General features: G+C 49.7%; 1 protein-coding gene and 2 non-coding genes across 5 annotated transcripts in view; all 3 read left to right on the forward strand.

The window, feature by feature from the left end:
• LOC135819878 (piezo-type mechanosensitive ion channel component 1-like) overlaps window positions 1-20,000 on the forward strand; it is a 102,996-nt gene that overhangs the window by 48,617 nt on the left and 34,379 nt on the right. For all 3 annotated transcript variants that reach the window (XM_065333177.1, XM_065333179.1, XM_065333178.1), the window contains 12 exons: window positions 4,290-4,347; window positions 4,649-4,760; window positions 5,720-5,858; window positions 6,306-6,395; window positions 10,246-10,298; window positions 11,125-11,310; window positions 11,983-12,113; window positions 12,492-12,588; window positions 12,844-13,448; window positions 14,007-14,192; window positions 14,871-14,904; window positions 16,534-16,676. In XM_065333177.1, coding sequence (XP_065189249.1) covers window positions 4,290-4,347; window positions 4,649-4,760; window positions 5,720-5,858; window positions 6,306-6,395; window positions 10,246-10,298; window positions 11,125-11,310; window positions 11,983-12,113; window positions 12,492-12,588; window positions 12,844-13,448; window positions 14,007-14,192; window positions 14,871-14,904; window positions 16,534-16,676 — 1,834 coding nt within the window. The remainder of the gene's footprint in view (window positions 1-4,289; window positions 4,348-4,648; window positions 4,761-5,719; window positions 5,859-6,305; window positions 6,396-10,245; window positions 10,299-11,124; window positions 11,311-11,982; window positions 12,114-12,491; window positions 12,589-12,843; window positions 13,449-14,006; window positions 14,193-14,870; window positions 14,905-16,533; window positions 16,677-20,000) is intronic.
• Trnae-cuc (transfer RNA glutamic acid (anticodon CUC)) lies at window positions 1,361-1,432 on the forward strand. Its single transcript has one exon. It is a non-coding gene; the product is annotated as a tRNA-Glu (tRNA).
• Window positions 3,015-3,086, forward strand: Trnae-cuc (transfer RNA glutamic acid (anticodon CUC)). The gene has a single exon. It is a non-coding gene; the product is annotated as a tRNA-Glu (tRNA).

Below are 20,000 nucleotides of genomic sequence, written 5' to 3' on the forward strand. Positions count from 1 at the left end.
CGAGTTCTGCCGCCGAGTTTTTTTAGTGAGAAAGGGATCGACATCTATGTCCGCCGCTGATGCACTGGCACAGGTGAGGAGAGGTAGAGGACAAGAGCTCCTTGATGGAATGAAGCAAAGACTCACACCGTGTTCTAGTTCGTTATCTCTGTTCTCAGAGCGTTTTGTAAATGCACTTACACGAGTGAAAGAGCCGTGCCACGCTGCTGTGAGAAGTGACGATGGAGAGTTGTGAATTATTTGATTTGCCACTCTGTTTCGTTGCAAGAGGACGAATCAAATGGCTTCGCCGTTGTACTGGTCATGTATTTTCGGTTCGCCATAGCTGCTGAAGCACACAGCAGTAGAGCGCCGATGAGCGAGACAGCAAACGGTGAATAATATTTCAAGAGTTTGTCAGTCACGGAGGAAACATTGCAAAAAACGCCTTGATGCTGCCTCGCTGGTGTAGTTTCCGCATCGTACAACGCATATGCACAGGCTTCCTTCCTTGTCGTCGCGCACGGGAGTTCGCGTGCGCCCCTGCCGACTTAGCTCACTTCAAAACAGTATAAGGTAGCACAATATTGGCCGATTTTGACAATCGATGGCTCAAAATCCTCAGTAGATACTAAGCTACAGTTTAACCGAAGCGATTTTGTTCTAGATGAAGGGATCGCTGTAGAGCATTCACCGACTTTGTGACCATATCTTTAGTTTCCCAGGGCCAAAATCAAAAATTCCTTCGGTTGAACCCCTAGTTCACATCTTGCCTGGTTCCACCCAAATTTTCAGTGTCGTACTGTCTACCTGTGCTACCTTATTCTATTTTGAAGAGGCATGTGTCGCACTGAAAATGCGCTGCGAGATGGCTAGAGTTTGTGTACAAGGGGTGGTCGAGCTGTGGTCGCGTGACAGTCGACCTGTCGTCGCGTGAGCTGGCCAGAAACAAAATGGCGCCCACGTATTTGTACACAACCGTGAGCCCTGAAGTTGTATTCCAAGCACGTATTCCTCAATTTGTTTCACCTCGGCATCGCCAACACCTTCAGTGCAATCCATGCAATCATTCTTATCAGTTTTTTGTTGTTGTTGTTGTCCGTGGCCACTGAGCACCTCGACATCGAGATGGAAAACCAGTGACTACCAACGTCTATGGCGTACCAGCATAAACCTACTGTTTGGAGCAGAAAAAGCATATTCGAATCTTGCCTTTCCGCAACAGCATCAAGCCTTGGTTTTGCAGCTGTGGCGTCGCGTTGCTGTGGAGATTCTGTTCATGATCCCTGGATGATTTCATTCTTGCCACAGTCTGACTACTTGTACTCAAGTTGTAGGCCCTTACTGTCGAGAGGAACTCTTGGTGTGTAAGCACTGTGTCTCCCATATGGTCTAGTGGTTAGGATTCGGCGCTCTCACCGCCGCGGCCCGGGTTCGATTCCCGGTGTGGGAACATTTCTTTTTTTTCTTTTCTTTTTTCCCTTTCCTTTTGATCATTTTCGTCTTCGGGGAGGTGTCATTTCAGCCATCTGGCTAAGGGGCCGTCCGTAAATATCGATGTTTTTTTAGAGACGATATTGGGGCGCGTTTGGTTGGTACGAACTAGAACAGGATTCACCAGAACAGCGCGTTTGGTTGGGACTGCACCTGTTCTGGGTCGGCCAGAACATGTTCTGCTTGCTCCGGCCTCGAGGCCGGAGCAGACCGAGCAGTTTCACTTTTTCACAGTGAAACCTGGCGGGAACATCGATTTTGGTCCAAAATGATCACGTGCATACGCTTTTGGGTTGGACTCGTCGTACCGTACAAAGTGACCATGGTGACCCATACACATTTTGAAGAATGCACCAAGTTTGGCACATTTTTCCACAAAAATGTGCTCTGTTTCTGGAGTAGCGTTTGGTTGGCATGAGGCTGCTCCATGTGCACCAGCTGTTCGATCCTGTTCTAGATCGTACCAACCAAACGCACCCTTGGTGCTTCTCTCCCTTGACCCCCCCCCCCCCTCCCCCCAGAAGACGCACATGTACATCTAGATCATGGAATCAATATTTTTGGATGCTCATTTTTTTCCTTTTTTTGTCAATAATATGAACCCAAGATGGCAATTTTGCAGTATTTATATGGTCTAATTGAGAAGGAGAGCATTATGACTTGTAGCTGTAAGCAAAAGACTAGCACATGGTGCTCCAGAATGGGCAGCTATTGATACGCAGCGTGTTAGTCACGGCTCACTTTCAGAACTTCATTTTTTTAATGATGTGACCAGCCCATTTGCACTGCCCCGGAGATGTGAACTTGACCGCGAGCAACATCATATTGTGAGAGCCGTGGGCCAATAGCCCCGGTGAGAAGGCAGTCTTGCCTGTTCATATGGTGAAGTAAAATAAAGAAACAACAACAACACGCTTTTCTGTACAGCCAGGCGCGTTACTACATAACGTCGATATTGACGACGAAATTCTGGAAAACGAGTCTGATTGAGGTTTAGACGGAGCTGTACACTCTGTGCAGTTACACAGGGGCATTGAAAGGTATTCCACATTGGTGCAGCCATGAATGGGGGGGGGGGTTGGGGTTCCGGGGCCGTCCCCAGGGCCGTCCCCAGGGGAAAAAAATGGAAATTGGGCCCAAATAGCCCATATTTTATTGCTTCAGAATCAAAAAGATTAAATTATTGGTGCGACTTTGGCCTCACCTAGCACACCGGTTCCAACGCCCTGTTAATAGTATACCACTCTTGTGTTTAGTCACTGCTGCGTGAAGAAGAACATTTTAGTTTTTCTAGCCTGGAGGAGATGTTGTACGACGGTTCTGTATGACGTAACGCGCGGTTGGAAGGCTGTAGTGGATGCACATCGGCGCCGAATCCGCAGGGTGGACGTTCCAACACCCGGCAAGTTTAGGCTATTGCCTATATTATATTATGGTATTGTGCAACACACCGCCACCGTAGAAAGACTGCACCGCCCAAGAAATGAGTCCAATGGCGCTGTCAATTTCGAGAAGTGCTCTTGTTGTGCGAACGTTGTGTCTCCCATATGGTCTAGTGGTTAGGATTCGGCGCTCTCACCGCCGCGGCCCGGGTTTGATTCCCGGTGTGGGAACATTTCTTTTTCTTTTTCTTTCTTTCTTTACTTATTACGGTTTGAGGGAAAGACGCAAACTGGAAAAGTCGGAAGAAAAAATTTCTTGGATGGAGAGCCAAGGATTAAAATTAACGAGAGAGCTTGGAAGCTCAGGGCCCTACGCTATGCTTTTTTGCCTTGATGACCTAGACAAAAAAGCATAAAAAAAAAGAAAAGTAAATTATCGTGTCCGTTCCCGAAGGGAACTCACGACGGCCGCTAACACCCGATAAACCCTAAAAAAAGCATAATAAATAATAATAATAATAAAACAGGTCGCGTAATGAAGCAGCATAACGATAGATGTGCAAAGTCATGATGCCTGGTCCGCTTCTGTCCTGGGTTCACTACCCCGTGCGTTGCAGCCGCGAGCAAAACCAGCTCAGGCTGAGAGTTCCCTCCATGATTAAAAAGCATAGGGATGTTATAAATTCTTATAAGTTTCTACTTTTTGTTTGAGACATAACCTGGGATTCGAACCCGTACTATCGCCCTGCATGCATCCCGATACACTTCGCACACATACTAATTCTTCCAAGTTGCTTCACGTTATGATCTTGTATTTGAAAGCCCTATTTGAATATGCATTGTGGCCAGCCGTCTTTGAATGTACGGTACGGTACAGGATAGGTACGGGACAGGTACGGGACAGGTAATGTCGAGGGTAATACGACACCGTCTACCGCCTTGATGACGGCAAAAAAAGAAAAGGGATGTTATACATTTTTCAATTCTCCTATTTTTTTAGGCATTACCTGGGATTAGAACCCGCACTATCGCCCCACATGCATTCCCCCATACACTTCGCATTCATACTCATTCTTCCAAGTTGCTTCACGTTATGATCTTGCGTTTGAAAGCCCTATTTGAATATTGCGGCCAGCTGTATATGGCCAGCTGTGTTTAATGGCACGGTACGGTACGGGAGAGATACGGGATAGCGCCAGGCGTGACACAAACACACAAACAAACAAACACCAAATTAAAGCTGTGTAGACCCTGGCTAGCGCCAGACGTTACTGAAGTAACGTCGTCTGCATAGCTACGGAAATAAACTGCTTATAATCGGCAGTGTTGGATGGAACGGATAGCGTGTAAACTTATGGTCCTCTCTTTAAAAAATATTCTTTTGTTAATTTATGTTTTGTGTGCGTGTCTGGATGTGTTACTGCTTCATTGTAGGTGGAAGTGGCTGCTGGCCTTCAATGTGTTTGTCATCTTCGTCAAGACCACACTGCAGGTAGGGTCTGATTTCTCGCTGTTTTTTCCCTTGTTGTTGTGCAACAAGTTGTGATCGCATCACCAGTAACACTAGGATGTGGGAGTTGTGCAACACTGGAGTTAGTGCTGTTCTCCTTGCTCTACTTCCTCTACCCCCATCTCCCTCTCCCCTCCCCTCTCCTCCCCTCTCTCCCCCTCCTCTTCCTCTCCTCTCTCCCCTCCCCTCTGGCGTTCATTATTGTCATGTTTGTCGGTATGTAGATCAGCTCCTGTGTTTTCAGTATGGCTTGTACTCTTGTGTGTATGTTGGTTGTGTGTAGATTTGGTCGTGTGCGTATATGTCGGATACCCATCTGAGCAACAACCTAGGAAAGTTGTTTGCAACATCATGCCAGGGTGGACTCAACATTGGCAGTGCTACCGAGAGGGCAGGTATGTTGTTTGTTTGTAGGTCGTACGTTGCGTGCGGTGTGTGTGTGAGCGTGTGTGCGTGTGTGTGTGTGTGTGTGCACGCGCGCACGCGCGTGCGTGCTTTTGCGTTTGCGAGTTTGCACGTTTGGGTGATGGGGGAGGTCTTGCTAGTTGTGATTAGTTCACCTCTGTATGTTGCAATCACACATGAACCATGTAGTGCAGACCAGCAGTCCATGGCTGTTGTGGCTCATCAGACTTTGTGGGTTTCCGGACTCTCAGACAGCCTTGCGGGGTTCCTGACTCTCAGACAGCCTTGCGGGGTTCCTGACTCTCAGACAACCTTGCGGGTTTTCAGACACTTCGGCAACCTTGCAGGTTTCCTCAACTTTCCCGAGAGCAATACGAGTGCACACTGTATAAGACCCACAGACAGGTTCTACTCGGGGTTGATATTCTTTTCCACTCGTTTGTGTTGATCTTTATGGTTACCTGTGTACACAGTGAACTGTAGTGATGGTGATGCAGGTGCTCGGTACACAGGGATGACAGTTGTATGTACATTGTTGCTGGGTCAGAAATAGCCTCTCAGTAGCTCGATTGCGAGTTGTGTGTTGTGTGTTGAACTTGTCATCATGTGTCATTGCCGTGATACTCTCCTGCCCTGCTCGGGGGGGGGGGGGGGGGGGGCATTGTGTTTGAAACGTCTCATGCTATCAAGCCTTGTCGCCATTCTGGTGTTGATGCCATCTTCGCTGCCGCACCCGTCACTGTTGTGTCTTATCGCTGCTGCTGCTGCTGCTGTTGCTTTTGCTGCTGCTGTTGATGTTGTTGCTGCTGCTGCTGCTGCTGTTGTTGTTTGAAATCTTTTATTCTCACGTTGTTGTTGTTGTTGTTGTTGTTGTTGTTGTTGTTGTTGTTGTTGTTGTTGTTGTTGTTGTTGTTGTTGTTGTGGTTGTTGTTGTTGTTTCCGTCCACAGATCAGGAGAAGGACGAGGCCGGCCTGTATCTGGATGTTCTCCTTCTAGCCATGCTGCTGTTACAGCTGCGTATCTTCTCCAGCCAGTACTTTGGACATGTCGTACAACATCTGGACACCATCGTGGAATTTGCGCCCGAGTAAGTTGAAGCGATACAATGCGGTTAGCATGTGGTGGTGTGCTTGTTCACTCGTTGGCTGATGCTGGCAATGTTGCTGTACTTACTGTCCTCCGTAGTTACTCAATGTGACAAGTGTATACTTGTTTCTGGTCAGTCAGTCGGTCAGTTGTGTGTGTGTGTGTGTGTGTGTGTGTGTGTGTGTGTGTGTGCGCGCGCGCGCGCGTGGGCGGGTATGCGTGTGTGCGTGTGTGTATGTGTATGTGTGCCTGCCTGCGTGTGTGTGTGCATAGTTGATATGACTTAGGGGTGACTGATTCTTCTGTAGCACTCTGGCCATCCCCTTGTTCCCAGCTGGTTTTCGATCTGCCTGTTCAACTATTGAAATGTGTTTGCCTGTTGTCCCTGTTTGTCTGTTCTGCCGGATTCCCGGATTGTGTGTTCATTTGTTGCACGTGGACACACCAGCGGACTGCGTATGTTACTACGCCTGCAGCACAATCGACGCCGCGCTCGACGGCAGGCTGAGCACGCTAACATTACCACCATCCGTGACAGGTACGGCAGAGTGCTCGTGCGCGCAACCATGCATGCCATGCATACATACATACACGCACGCACGCACACACACACACACACACACACACACACACACACACGCACGCACACATCCACGCACACATCCATGCACACATCCACGTGCACATCCACGCTCATTTCCACGCACACCCCGGGGTATCTATTAACCAAGGTAGACCTGTACTTCTTCATACATTGTATTGTATTTAAAGTGGTGACGATAACAGACACCTGCCTAATAACAATTGACCCACTCGGGAGAAGGAAATATAATCATGAGTATGCGTCCACAGATGATGGAGAAGATGACAATTGCTAAGTCTGCATACAATGATAACTTCTTCGTGATTCGTTGATGCCATCAGCATAGCGAGGCGTATAGTACTCATCTTGCTCAGGATCCGGGTCGACTTCTACTGTACCCAGCGCCATACACCGTAATGACCCACATTTAAGCCCATGCGCGTATAAGCGAGTTTTTGGTATTATTTGAAAAAAATGTGAAGGTCGATTGCTCTCACATATAGGCACACGCGCTTGTAATTGAGTTGCCGGTGTGGAATTTGGAAATTGCACTTAAAATCCTGTGAAGATAGCATCATGGAGGCGTGGTGACGTCAATATGTGGCTTATACATGTACATGTAAGTGTGTTCACATACAAGTTATAACCCCCCATGCGCTTATATGTGAGGCTGCGCATATGCCCGGATATAGGCACACACGCTTATTCCCGGATATAGGCACGCACGCTTATTCCCGGATATAGGCACACACGCGTATGCCCGGACATAGGCACACACGCTTTAATGCGCATCACTACGGTACTCGGACTGTGAAACTGCATCATAGCGTTGTCTCTCAGGGGTGTCTGTAGCGGGCTTCTTCACCGGTTGTCAGGTGGATGCTCATCATCGGCCCATAGTAATCGGACCTTAGAACACCCGTCTTCCACGGCAATGGGACAAATTGGCCCGTTGCTCGACTCACCCACGGGCGCTTCCCTCCCCCGAGAGCCGGTCACTCTTGGACTGCACAACTGCCACTGTGCGCGTGTTGCTGGCTAACTGGTCGCAGGCTCACGTACCGGTCCAACAAGCGGCCGGCCAAAGTCGGTCTCGCCAGACAGTCTCCCCATCGCTCTGCCGTTTCTCTTCGAAGAGGTCAAATGCGTAGTCAGCACCAATCATTAGGTGGATATCGTCCGAGACCCCAGGTGTAGCGACATCACTCAGGCTCCCTAGTCTCTTTTTCTTCCAACGCTGCAAGTACTCCCTAACGATGATGATGATTGACCCGTCGTGTCCAAACACCTGCACACACACGCACGCACGCAGACACATACGCGCGCACACACACACACACACACACACACACACACACACACACACACACACACACACACACACACACACACACACACACACACACACACACACACACACACACACACACACACACACACACACACACACACACACACACACACACACACACACACACACACACACACACACACACACACACACACACACACACACACACACACACACACACACACACACACACACACACACACACACACACACACACACACACACACACACACACACACACACACACACACACACACACACACACACACACACACACACACACACACACACACACACACACACACACACACACACACACACACACACACACACACACACACACACACACACACACACACACACACACACACACACACACACACACACACACACACACACACACACACACACACACACACACACACACACACACACACACACACACACACACACACACACACACACACACACACACACACACACACACACACACTCGTTGACTGCTGAGGGTGTTTGCTCCAACTGCTGACACAAGTGCTGTGGACACAAAGAAAATCAGAAATTACGAGAGTCGATTTTGTGGACGCTGTTACCAGAAGCAAATCGACATGCTCCCTGGCGACTGTGCACCAAGCACAGACCACAAGGCACAACCTACGAAGCATCATTTCACAATACAGCACGGGCGGTGCCGAGAGTCATCTCCCTAATAATTTCTACTACAGCACGTGATTTGTTGGACAAGGGTGCCATATTGTTGACGACAGTGCACATTTTGTATACAGAGACTTTGCACGCAACTGCTGACCCCAAGCCAGCGGCACACGTGCTTCGCAAATTGAAGTCGACCCTGAAGCACCGCTTGCGCGTCGTTCCACCCAAGCCGCGGAAGAATGGCACATACACAGCAGTCAAGCTCCGGTGCCAGCTTGGGATTCGACGCGTGGTGTCCTCGTGATCGGCCATGAGCCTCTTGGTACGACGTGCCCGCAGCTTGAAACTCCACAAATGTCATCTTTACAACATTTCCGTTCTAGCATAAATGCTTTCAACTCAGCGCTCCCTGTCTCCAGCACCAGCTGCTTAATCAGGGCGCCCATGATGCGCTCATCTGCCACGCCGAATCCATTGCCATCAGCCTCACCACTATCATCATCATCGTCATCCGTACCACCACTACTGTCCACACCACCTGCCACGGTGAGCTTGGCCCACAGGCTGACATCCTGTGCAATCCGAAAACAGAACTGGTAGAACGACTCCTCCGGGTTCTAATGATGTGTCGTGGAGAGCGCTCGCCAGGCCGTGTCCGACGTCTTGCCGAAGGCTAGCAGCAGCTCTCGTTTAGCGTCATCGTATCTTCAGCAAGCGTTGCAGGATTTCTCCGGTCGGTTCACGACCACTGCCACTCTTAACCTGATGAGCTACTCATCCTTGGGAAATTCATTTTGAGTTGTCACGTCCTCAAACAACTCCAGGTACCGTGTTTTCCGGAGTATAAGCCACCCCCCCCCATTTTTTTGCCACGAAATACAGACATCTACCCTAATTATGACCGTTAATTTGACCATCGGAGTATAAGGCGCACCTCCCTATTTTGGCTGAATTTTGAGGGTTCAAAGGGAGACAAAGCTGGACAAGACAGAGCCGCGCACGGCGAGACCAAACAAAACTGAGAACTGAAAAAGAAAGGAAGAGATTGTCCACATAATTATGAGCATGTGCTCAAGTACAGCAGGCGCGTACGTGACACTGGAGACATGAATGTTGCTTATCCGTGGCAGCGGTACGCAAAATACGACAAGAATGAAATAAAAGTCTAGAGCAAAAACGAAAGTAATTGAGAAAACGCAGGATTAAGTGCACGGGAACAAAATCCTGTGAAAAGTCTAGAGCAAAATGCCTAAGATAAGTAATATCTATTAATCCACACGCCGCGATACTTTTAGAGTAGTATGTTCAGGATTGCTGTGATTGCATGTGTTGACCTGTTTGTGCATGCGTGTGTTCATGTGTGTATGTGTGTATGTGTGTATGTGTGTATGTGTGTATGTGTGTGCATGTGTGTGCATGTGTGTGCATGTGTGTGTTCATGTGTGTATGTGTGTGCATGTGTGTGCGCATGTGCGTGCGTGTGTTTGCGTGTGTGCGTGCATGTGTGTGCACGTGTACGTCTGTTCATGTGTGTACATGTGTGTTCGGGGGTGCGTACTTACCTGCCTGTGTGTCTATATGCACACGTGTGTTGTTCCTCACATCACCACCACCATCATCACCACCACCATCACCACCTCCATCACCACCATCACCACCACCATCATCACCACCATCACCACCACCATCATCACCACCATCATCACCACCACCACCACCACCACCATCACCACCACCACCACCATCACCATCACCACCATCATCACCATCATCACCACCATCACCACCTCCATCACACAGGGTGCTGGCACTGGAAAAGGAGCCACACGCTTTCCAGACCCTCTATGGTGGCAGTAAGTACTGTGTACGCGTACAGTCAGACCTCGCATACAGTCAACTTCGCTTATAACGACATTCGGCGGGGCATCAAAAACGTGTCCTTATTCGCGAAGTGTCCTTATACCCGAAGTCCCATTATGTGTATTCCAGTTGGATGGGACTTCGCTCTGGGCATGGAAAGTCTGTCGTTATTCGCGAATTGTCGTTATATCCGCAGTCGTTATTCGCGAATTGTCGTTATATCCGCAGTCGTTATTCGCGAATTGTCGTTATATCCGCAGTCGTTATTCGCGAATTGTCGTTATATCCGCAGTCGTTATTCGCGAATTGTCGTTATATCCGCAGTCGTTATTAGCGAATTGTCGTTATATCCGCAGTCGTTATTAGGGAAGTTGACTGTATCTGCACACATCCGTTTTCCAGAAAAACAATCTGGAGAGGCGAGGGCACCGGATAATCGAACACACAGACTGTGTATGTATGCATGGAATATGCTGTAAATCGGTGACCAACGATTTTCTTCCGGATGAGAGGGATCCGGATAAAAGAGGACCGGATAGGCGAGCTCTCACTTATGTAAGACTTGTTACAAGTACTTTCCCTATTTGTGTTGCATTGCATGCACGCGCGCACACACACACGTATTAGGAATATGGCTCAGCCTCTCCTGTTGAGTGTAATTATTCTTCCTGTTTGTTTTCCACGACACGTATGTTCCCGTTTCCAAGTCTTCTTCTTCAGTATCGAATAAATAAGAACGTATCATGTACGTGTGTGTGTGTGTGTGTGTGTGTGTGTGTGTGTGTGTGTGTGTGTGTGTGTGTATGCACTGCACTTTAGCCATTATTCCTGAAGAGGATCTGAAGAAGCGTTTCCGAGGCAGCAGAGCATCGATAACCAGTGACACGTCGGGTTCCTTCAGTGAGGACGACCGTGAGGACATGTCGTCCGTTGATCCAATGTCGTCATTGGAGGGTGCAGGGAGGCGAGCGGAGACACCTATTGAGGAGCTTGTTAGCGCTGCGGGTGAGTGACTTGTGCACTGTGTGTGTGTGGGTGTGTGTGTGCGCGTGCGTGCGTGCATGGGTGTGCGCGATTGTGTGTGCGTGTGTATGTATGTCGGGGGTGTGTGTATGTTTTTTAGTTTTTTTTTACGAGAAACCACGAACCTCGAGAACAGAATACCGCATGGTAGAGGTGGTTGCAGGCGCAATGTGCGGGCGTTCTTGTGTGTGTGCGTCCAAGTGCGTGGGGAGGGGGGGGGGGGGGGGGGTCTTGTGAGTCTTGCTGATGACAGAAGCGGTTGCCACGATGATATTTTATTTGTGTGCTTATTAGCACTCTACTCCAACAACACCGTGTCTTGCCTGTACATGTACCCCTGGTCCCAGTGGGGGCAACGGCAAGACCAGCAAGACCAGACAGATGGGGAATACCAGTGATATTATTCATTGGTTTGAGGGAAAGATGCAAACGGAAAAGTCTGAAGAAAACATTGACAGTCACCACCGGGACTCAAACCATGGACCTTCGCTTGAGGCCAGCGATGCTCCAATCACTCATCTATGGTGTAGCTGTCATCCCAGCGGAGACCGTTCAACTTTTTCTTCAGACTTGGACCTGTGATGTTTACTCTATCATTGCACTGACTGTCTGTTGTGTTGTGTTGTGTTCTATGCTCTGCTGTGTTCACTGCAGAGTCAGAGGCTTGCGCTGAGGATAGCTCAGCTGAAGGCGGTCCACGGCAGCGGAAGAAGAAGAGTGACAAAGCTGACGATCGCTCGTTCCTGCGAAAGGTCATCGACGCCCTCAATGACTTTTTGAACAAGGTAAGACATGCTGGATGGAGTGTAGAATGTTTACGGACTGGGACCTGTTGCTTCTGCTGTTGCTGTTGCTGCTGATGGTGCTGCTGTTGCTGCTGCTGTTGCTGCTGCTGCTGCTGCTGTTTCTGTTGATGCTGCTGCTGTTGCTGCTGCTGTTGCTGTTGCTGTTGCTGTTGCTGCTGCTGGTGGTGGTGGTGGTGGTGGTGGTGCTGCTGCTGCTGCTGCTGCTGCTGCTGTTGTTTTGCAGGTGTGGCGTTGAACAGCACTGTTGTTGAATGCAAACTTCAATACTATTTATTTGTTCACACAATCATGCTGGTTGAAGGTCTCTCTGTTATTTGTTCTTTCCTTGCGTTTGCTGTTGATGTTGGTTCTGTCTAGTCTGTTATCTACTGGCTGGACGGCATGTCCTATGACTACATCTATGTGGAGACTCGGTTGAGACGACTTCGTTTGCTCAAGAGACTACAGGACCAGGGTAGGTGTTACAGGGCGCATGTAGTGTGTGCGTGTGTGTATGTGTGTGTGTGTGTGTGTGTGTGTGTGTGTGTGTGTGTCTGTGTGTCTGTGCGTGTATGTGTCTGTCTGCCTGTCTGCCTGCCTGCCTGCCTGCCCGTCCGTCCGTCCGTCTTTCTGTCTGTCTGTCTGTCTGTTATTATATCCCTGTGTGTTTACATGAGTGTGTGTGTGTGTGTGTTTGTGTGTGTGTATGCATGTATATGTGTTGTAACAGGCCAGAGTGGCAGTGAAGAGGACATCGCTGACTACTGCGCACCGCCAGGCACTATCCTGGCTACTCACGTGCCCAAGAGTGCCAAGAAGAAGAAGAATCGCAAGCGCAGAGACAACAACGACGATGACGGTGGTGCTGATGGTGACGGTGAGACCAATCACAGCTCTACGTCTGCATCTTCCAGTACGGTGTCTGCACCTGCGGCCGCATCCTCTCTAATCCAGGCAGCCTCGGACGACGACGAAAACGAGCGACGGGACGGAACCGGTCGCTCGAGTACGCGTCGCAGCAAGCTGGGGCCACTGTCCGCATTGGACTTCATCTTGAAGAAGCGCTCGCTCACGACGCGCTCAGCTGCGACCGAGAAACTCCTGCGTAACGAGGTTGCCCACGTGATATACATGCCGGCCAGAATCGGCTGGGCACTGTACTACGCCATTCTGGCGCGCACCGATGTCTTCTGTTACTTCCTGATGATACTGGATCACGTGGTGAAGGGACAGATTCTGACATTGCCGCTGCCACTGCTGGTGTTCCTGTGGGCACTACTGGATAAGCCTCGGCCTTCACCACGGTTCTGGGTGACGGTGATCACCTATGTTGAGGTATGTTGCTAAACGCTTGCTAAAAGTGCTCAATGCCATGCGGGGAGAGCCAAGAACAGCCAAGTTAGCAATGCAACTAGGCTGAGTTAAGTTGTAACTCGGAGTTTTATGAGTATCCTTCAATCCGACTTGTTGTCAGAGGATTGGTGGATAGCCATGAAACTCCCAGTTACAGCTTATTTCAGCTTAGTTACGTCGACGTACGTAGAGGTTTGGTGGGCTGGTTGGTGTTTCTTTGGCTGTGTGTGGTTCTGCTCGTGTTCTTGCCTTCTCTTTGTGTTTTGGTAGCCTGCTATGTGTGTGTCTAGACGTGTGTCTGTCTGTGTGTGCATACATGTGTGCGTGTATGTGCGTGCAGGCGTGTGCGTGCAGGCGTGTGTGTGTGTGTGCGAGCGCGAGTGTGTGTGTGTGTTTGTGTGTGTGTATATGTGTGTGTGTGTGTGTGCGTGTGCGTGCACGTCTGCGTGCACGCGTGTGTTTGCGTGCATGCGTGTTCAGCGTTTCTCATTGTGTTTGCTTGTATTCTCTGTGTGTGTGTCTTGTGTGCTCCACGTGTAGGTTATAGTTGTGATCAAGTTTATGTTTCAGTCTGCACTATGGCCATCCGAGCTCAATGAGGATCCCAAATCTCCATCATCCTTCATCCAGCTGCTGGGCATCTATCGTGTACCGAACTTCACCAGTGCAACTGTCCTGGATATCGTACTACTGCTTGCACTGTGTATCCATCGTCGTATGTTACAGGTATGGGTGCTGGTGTGGGTGGGTGTGTGTGTGCACGTTGTTCAGGATTGTGTGTTGTTGGCGTTGACGCTGATGCTGTGTGCCCCCACCCGGCCGCACACAAAGAGTGTACGACTGTGTCATTGCATCGTCTTGGCGTCATCGGACTCGTTACTTGTCGTGTTCCTTGCCAGACCCCCCCCCCCCCCCCCCACACACACAGCTATGGAGGGTATGCGATTACAGCACCAGTTGAGTTGCCGTGCCAAAGCCACGACACACAGCGATGCAGTAGCTCAAGCGAAACCGCCGCCTCACGTTGTATACTTAGGTCCTATAAGCGAATCCGCTAGTTCACGCTGTATACCTAGCGCCCATAACCCAACCCGCTAGTTCACCAGCATGACATCATCTTGCATAGCCTCTGTTCCTGACCCGATCTGGCTTGTGCAACCTTTCTCTGTGATTATTGGGGACGACGTTTAGTGCTGCACATTCCTGGAAGCGGCCAGAATTCACTTGTCTCCATGCGGACTTTCTCTACCATTTTAACATGCTTAGTGTCGCTTATTAGTTATAGATACCACTCGAACAAACTTCAATTGCAGCGGATTTTCCACCCGCCTGTTGCTTAATTAACACGTCGCTGTGTTCGTTGTTGTTGCTGTGTTCGTTGTTGTTGTTGTTGTCTCTCTTCAGCTGCATGGCTTGTGGGATTTCAAGACCCAGAGTGGTAAGAGCACCGATATATGTGTGTGTGTGTGTGTGTGTATGCCTGGCATGTTGGACTGCTTAGAGTCTTACGTACAGTCAACTTGGCTTATAACGACACTCGGCGGCGGGGCGTCGAAACGGTGTCCTTATTCGCGAAGTGTCCTTATACCCGAAGTCTCATTTTATGTATTACAGTGGGACGGGACTTTGCTCTGGGCATGGAAATTCTGTCGTTATTCGCGAATTGTCGTTATATCCGCAGTCGTTATTAGCCAAGTTGACTGTACTTGTTTTACAACGACTGTGCTGTATGTCTACAAGTAACTTAGTTTCTGGGGCGTTCAAATTTTCGGTTTCCCAAGGCTAAAACACATTTCGACCACATCAAAATGTTGACCTGTACTGCTGCGGCCTGTATACACTGTCACACTGAAACTTGCGAATCGAAATTTCAGCCGCAACAAATTTTCTGCCGAAAATGCCCGGCCCGAAAATAGCCGAAAATAAATATCTGCCAAATATTTGTTGACTTATAGTAGCTTGAGACTCATTCTGGATGCACTACGAATTACGGTACTAAACACTAGTATAATTATCAGCTTGCGGGAACAAGCATGGGCACAACACTCTCCTCGACCCACCCACCCATAAACGAAACTTTTTCGTTTTGTGTAAAAAAGATTGATAATAATTATGGACGCCGACGGCCCCTTAAATAGTGGCTGTACTTGATGTAACCGCCAGCACACCATCACACTCCATTCCGATAGATGAGTATTGTGACTATTGTCATATCAGTACTTTGCTGTTGTTGCTGTTGCTGTTATTGCTGCTGCTGCTGTTGCTGCTGCTGTTGCTGCTGCTGCCGCTGTTGCTGCTGCTGCTGCTGTTGCTGTTGTTATTGCTGCTGCTGCTGCTGTTGCTGCTGCTGCCGCTGTTGCTGTTGCTGTTGCTGCTGCTGCTGCTGCTGTTATTGCTGCTGCTGCTTCTACTGCCGCTGTTGCTGTTGCTGTTGCTGTTGCTGCTGCCGCTGCTGTTGCTGCTGCTGCCGCTGTTGCTGCTGCTACTGCTGTTGCTGCTGCTGCTGCTGCTGTTGCTGTTATTGCTGCTGCTGTTGCTGCTGCTGTTGCTGCTGCTGCCGCTGTTGCTGCTGCTGCTGCTGCTGCTGTTGCTGTTGTTATTGCTGCTGCTGCTGCTGCTGTTGCTGCTGCTGCCGCTGTTGCTGTTGCTGTTGCTGCTGCTGTTGTTATTGCTGCTGCTGCTGCTGCTGCTGCCGCTGTTGCTGTTGCTGTTGCTGTTGCTGCTGCTGCTGCTGCTGTTGCTGCTGCTGCCGGTGTTGCTGCTGCTACTGCTGTTGCTGCTGCTGCTGCTGTTGCTGCTGCTGCTGTTGTTATTGCTGCTACTGCTGCTGCTGCTGCTGCTGCTGCTGCTGTTGCTGCTGTTGTTATTGCTGCTGCTGTTGTTATTGCTGCTGCTGTTGTTATTGCTGCTGCTGCTGCTGTTGTTATTGCTGCTGCTGCTGTTGTTATTGCTGCTGCTGTTGTTATTGCTGCTGCTGTTGTTATTGCTGCTGCTGTTGCTGCTGCTGCTGCTGCTGCTGCTGTTGCTGCTGCTGTTGTTATTGCTGCTGCTGCTGCTGTGCGTCCAGGACATAAGAACAATAGTGAAGAAGCAGAAGCAGAAGAAGAAGATGATGATGACGTAGACATCAACAATGCAGAGCACGAATCTCCCGCTGCTGGTGACGGGGACGAAGCAGATGGTGCCGGAGGTGTCCGATTTAGACTTGAGGTGAGTGGTGGATTATCGACGATGTCCGGATGCTTTGCATCGTCTTGAAAACCTGGTCAAGTGCTCAACTACCGTATTATCTCCCTTATGAACACGGTACTTATATTTTTTCAACCCACCTCGCACCCGTGCTTATAGAGGAGACCGTGATAATACTGGAGACCGTGTTTATATGTTTTCAACCATGAAAAAGTCAAGAAAGTTGCATACCGGTAACACACTCAAATCGGAATTTAACTCAGATTTCATGATTAGAGAACAGAGAGAAGAAAAAAGAATGATGCGGAAGTGGAAGTCACGCACGTGGAGCACTTTTATGTTTTATATGACTGTATTTTTTTAACTCGGGTAGCAGCCCGTATGCCAAAGCTGAGAATGAATTACAACTCGTCAGCACTGGAACCATCGCTGTCACTGCTGCTAACAATGGTGTCTCCGTCAACCACGATCACTTCTTGGAGCTGGATTTCTACCTCTTCATGCTCTTCCTCTGGCTCCACTGCGGGTGCATTGGCAGGCTGCGGAGCTCGGTCCTTGAGGACTTGTAAGCCTTCAGGGATCGGGCGTGTGGCTTGAAACAATGAATCAGCTCATCTTCGGATCCATCTGCCGCATTGACTATCCCGCAAGTCATGAAGGATGCCTTGATGAGATCAGCAGGGAGAGCATCCCACGCATCCACCACCCACTGGAGGTAAATCTGCATGGACGGCGCTTTGGGGTTTCCGCCACTCGCAAACTCCTTCACTCCGCTGGTAAGCCAGTCTTCGTGGGCCTTGCTGATATGCGCCTTGAAGGGCTGGTTCCAGCAGACATCGGGTGCTTGTACGTACTTGGTACAGCCACCTGGCACCACGGCTTGATGCACCTTCAGCTCAGCCATGACGGATTTTGTGTCAGCGCTAATATGACAACGAAAGGCGTCCCACACCAGTAGACGCTGGCCGAAAGCCAGAGGGCCCAGCACACTGCGTAAGAACTATGTTGTAGTTGTAAGTCTAGCATTACTTCTCCATCACTGCATCAGCTCAACCGCCACCACTGGACTGCCTTTTTACACTCTTTTTATTGACGAATAAACAAGAACACGGAAAACAACTACATCTTGACAAGACAACAGACCAAAGACTCGCTCACACAGTTTCGCGCATGCGCACAACACCACCAACCAATGACGCGTGTCCACAGCGACCAAGACGAAACAAACACGTGACACCAAATCTACCACAATATCCCGACCAAAAAAACACATACCGTCCTCGGTATGACCAAATAAAACACAATACGCAGAGAGACGCAACCGCAAACAGCAAAAGTAGCCACAGAACCAACGCATGTAGCTGCCCAGAATAAAACAGGGCAACCAAAGCCAGAAGAAAGAAAGAGAGGTGAATGTTTTAAAGAGAAGAGAAGAAACACTGCATTGCTGTCTAGCCACGCACACACAAAAAAACACAGGCTAAACCTAAGCCTAAAAACCGATGAGCCCTGCCCATCCACACAACGCCAGCCAAACCCATGACTGTCACCGAAAAAAAACAAAAATAAATAAAATATATACATGACAACGACAAACAAGCAGCGAGTCTAGCTCCCAGCAATGAACCCGGGCTCACCCTGATCGGACGTTCGTTGCCTTCGATGTGGACTGCCACAAGGAGAACCAACCGTGGTTCACCATGATCAGACGCCAGTTCCCAAGACAAGTAGCAATTCAAACAAACTCCCGCATGCACGCACGCATGCACACACACAAACACTCACCGGAAAACAAAGAAAAGAAGAGAGATATGGAGAGAAGAAAGGCGGCGCATTCCCAGCCAGCACACGACTTCGGAGCAGCAGGAAGCCGACGGCGAAGCTGATACTCTACTCGTATCAGGACAACGAAACGGCGGACGCACAGCGACACTTGAACACAGCTCAGCGGAGGGCGTCAGCTTGATCGAATTGAGTAGACGACGACGACGACGGGACACCGGACGACGACACAGTTGACTCAAGTGGATGACGACATTGCGCGACGACACCGCACGACAACACAGCACGACGACACAGCTCCACGACGAACGTTCGAACACGGACAGGGTTGACGAATAAACAAGGACAGTCCAGCAGTGACGGGAGCAACACACATCTCAGGGTCGTGAGCTGCGGAGGCAGAACTCCGCGTCGAGAGATAGTTGGGCGCCAAATGTTGTAGTTGTTGTAAGTCTAACATTACTTCTCCATCCTGCATCAGCTCAACCGCCACCACTGGACTGCCTTTTTACACTCTTTTTATTGACGAATAAACAAGAACACGGAAAACGACTACATCTTGACAAGACGACAGACCAAAGACTAGCTCACACAGTTTCGCGCATGCGCACAACACCACCAACCAATGACGCGTGTCCACAGCGACCAAGACGAAACAAACACGTGACACCAAATCTACCACAACTGTTCCGTGAGTGAATTGTCCAACCAGACCCTCCCCGCCCAACTGAGCACCAGCCGTCCACCGAACTTCCGGGTGATCTCCGGAACGGGACGCTTGCGTGGCAATAGCACATACGGTTTGCACTTGGTGCCATTTGCTCGGGCGCAGAGCATCACCGTGATGTGCACCTTTTCGTGGCCAGTGCTGATGACGGTGACATCCTTGGCACTCTTGTGGGTGACACATCGTTTGCCCACCGGATCTAGCCACACAGCTGTCTCATCGCATGCAAATATGTTTGGAGTCGGAATATTCGTGCTGCCTGCGCTGTTCACAGATGAACAGGATGAAGTCCACCAGCTTCGGAATGCTGTCCGCGGGTGGCCTTTGACAAGTCGTCGTAGCTCTCACGGAAAATTGATTCCGCCGCAGAAACTTCTCAAGCCACCCCAGGCTTGCTGTAAAGGCGGTGCAATGCCCGTGTCCAGGGGTAGAGAGCTCCTTTGCGATCTTGAGGGCCTCGAGCCTGATGAGACGGCTGATGAGACGGCGTGAAACCAGCTGCCTGTTCTCCCTCTTTTCAATGATCCAGTCCCTAACTCGATCATTTACGACAGTATACAGCTCACGACGGCCACCTCCAAGGCGCTGCTTTCGGGAACTTGAGGGAGCACTTTTCACCGCCTGTTCAATTTGTCCGTCGGATTTCCGCCAGCAAATAACTTGGAGTCGATTGCCGTCCGGTAATGACCTGAACAACCGGACCGCTTCCTGAGGGCCTACTTTGGATTGGATTTCACCTAGCCCAACCGCACAGGACTGTGTCGAAACAAGTGTGAGGCATTGCGACTTCCGACCTATGTAAAATCAGAAATTTTCGGTGGTATTTTATTTTCGGT

The sequence above is a fragment of the Sycon ciliatum genome, chromosome 6 (genome assembly GCF_964019385.1).
Source record: "Sycon ciliatum chromosome 6, ocSycCili1.1, whole genome shotgun sequence".
NCBI classification, from domain to species: Eukaryota; Metazoa; Porifera; class Calcarea; order Leucosolenida; family Sycettidae; genus Sycon; species Sycon ciliatum.